We start from the raw sequence: 468 nt of genomic DNA on the forward strand, positions 1-468 counted from the left end.
CTGCAGCAGCAAGCAGCCGTGCTGATCCTTGAGCGCGCAACGAAAATTCCAGCAGGGTCTGATTACTGGGGTAAGGAGCCAAAAGATTAGCTGCAGCTTAGGCGAGAGCTGCTCTGAAGCCCGGGCAGCGCGAGAGCACGTGCAGGCGCTGGGCCACCGCGGCGGAGCAGGGCAGGACCTGTCAAAGGGCAGCGGGCTCCCCAGCAGGCTGGACACCACCACGCTTTTGTGCTGGGAGGCCAGGATGTAAACCGTCTGCTGGGCCGCCTTCCGGATGTGCTCCTCGTCCACCTCCTCCAGCTTGCTGTGGATGATGCTCATGATGTCGGGCACCTGAGGGAAGAGGAGACAGCGGCGGCCAGCTGAGGGCCAGGGCGTGCTGAGCACGCGGGGTCAACCCAGCCCCGTCCCTGCAGCCAGGACACGCGTGCCCCTCCCCCTCGGTCGCAGCCCGGGCAGGTCACCGGG

At 66.2% G+C, this 468-nt stretch overlaps 1 protein-coding gene across 1 annotated transcript in view; it reads right to left on the reverse strand.

Annotated features, from left to right (window-relative positions):
- The window catches only part of MROH1 (maestro heat like repeat family member 1), a 58,342-nt gene that overhangs the window by 1,989 nt on the left and 55,885 nt on the right, over window positions 1–468 (reverse strand). Inside the window, exon 31 of the mRNA XM_035889841.1 lies at window positions 179–333. Within this exon, the coding sequence (XP_035745734.1) occupies window positions 179–333 (155 nt within the window). The remainder of the gene's footprint in view (window positions 1–178; window positions 334–468) is intronic.

The sequence above is a fragment of the Egretta garzetta genome, unplaced genomic scaffold (assembly GCF_000687185.1).
Source record: "Egretta garzetta isolate BGI_Z169 unplaced genomic scaffold, ASM68718v1 scaffold932, whole genome shotgun sequence".
NCBI classification, from domain to species: Eukaryota; Metazoa; Chordata; class Aves; order Pelecaniformes; family Ardeidae; genus Egretta; species Egretta garzetta.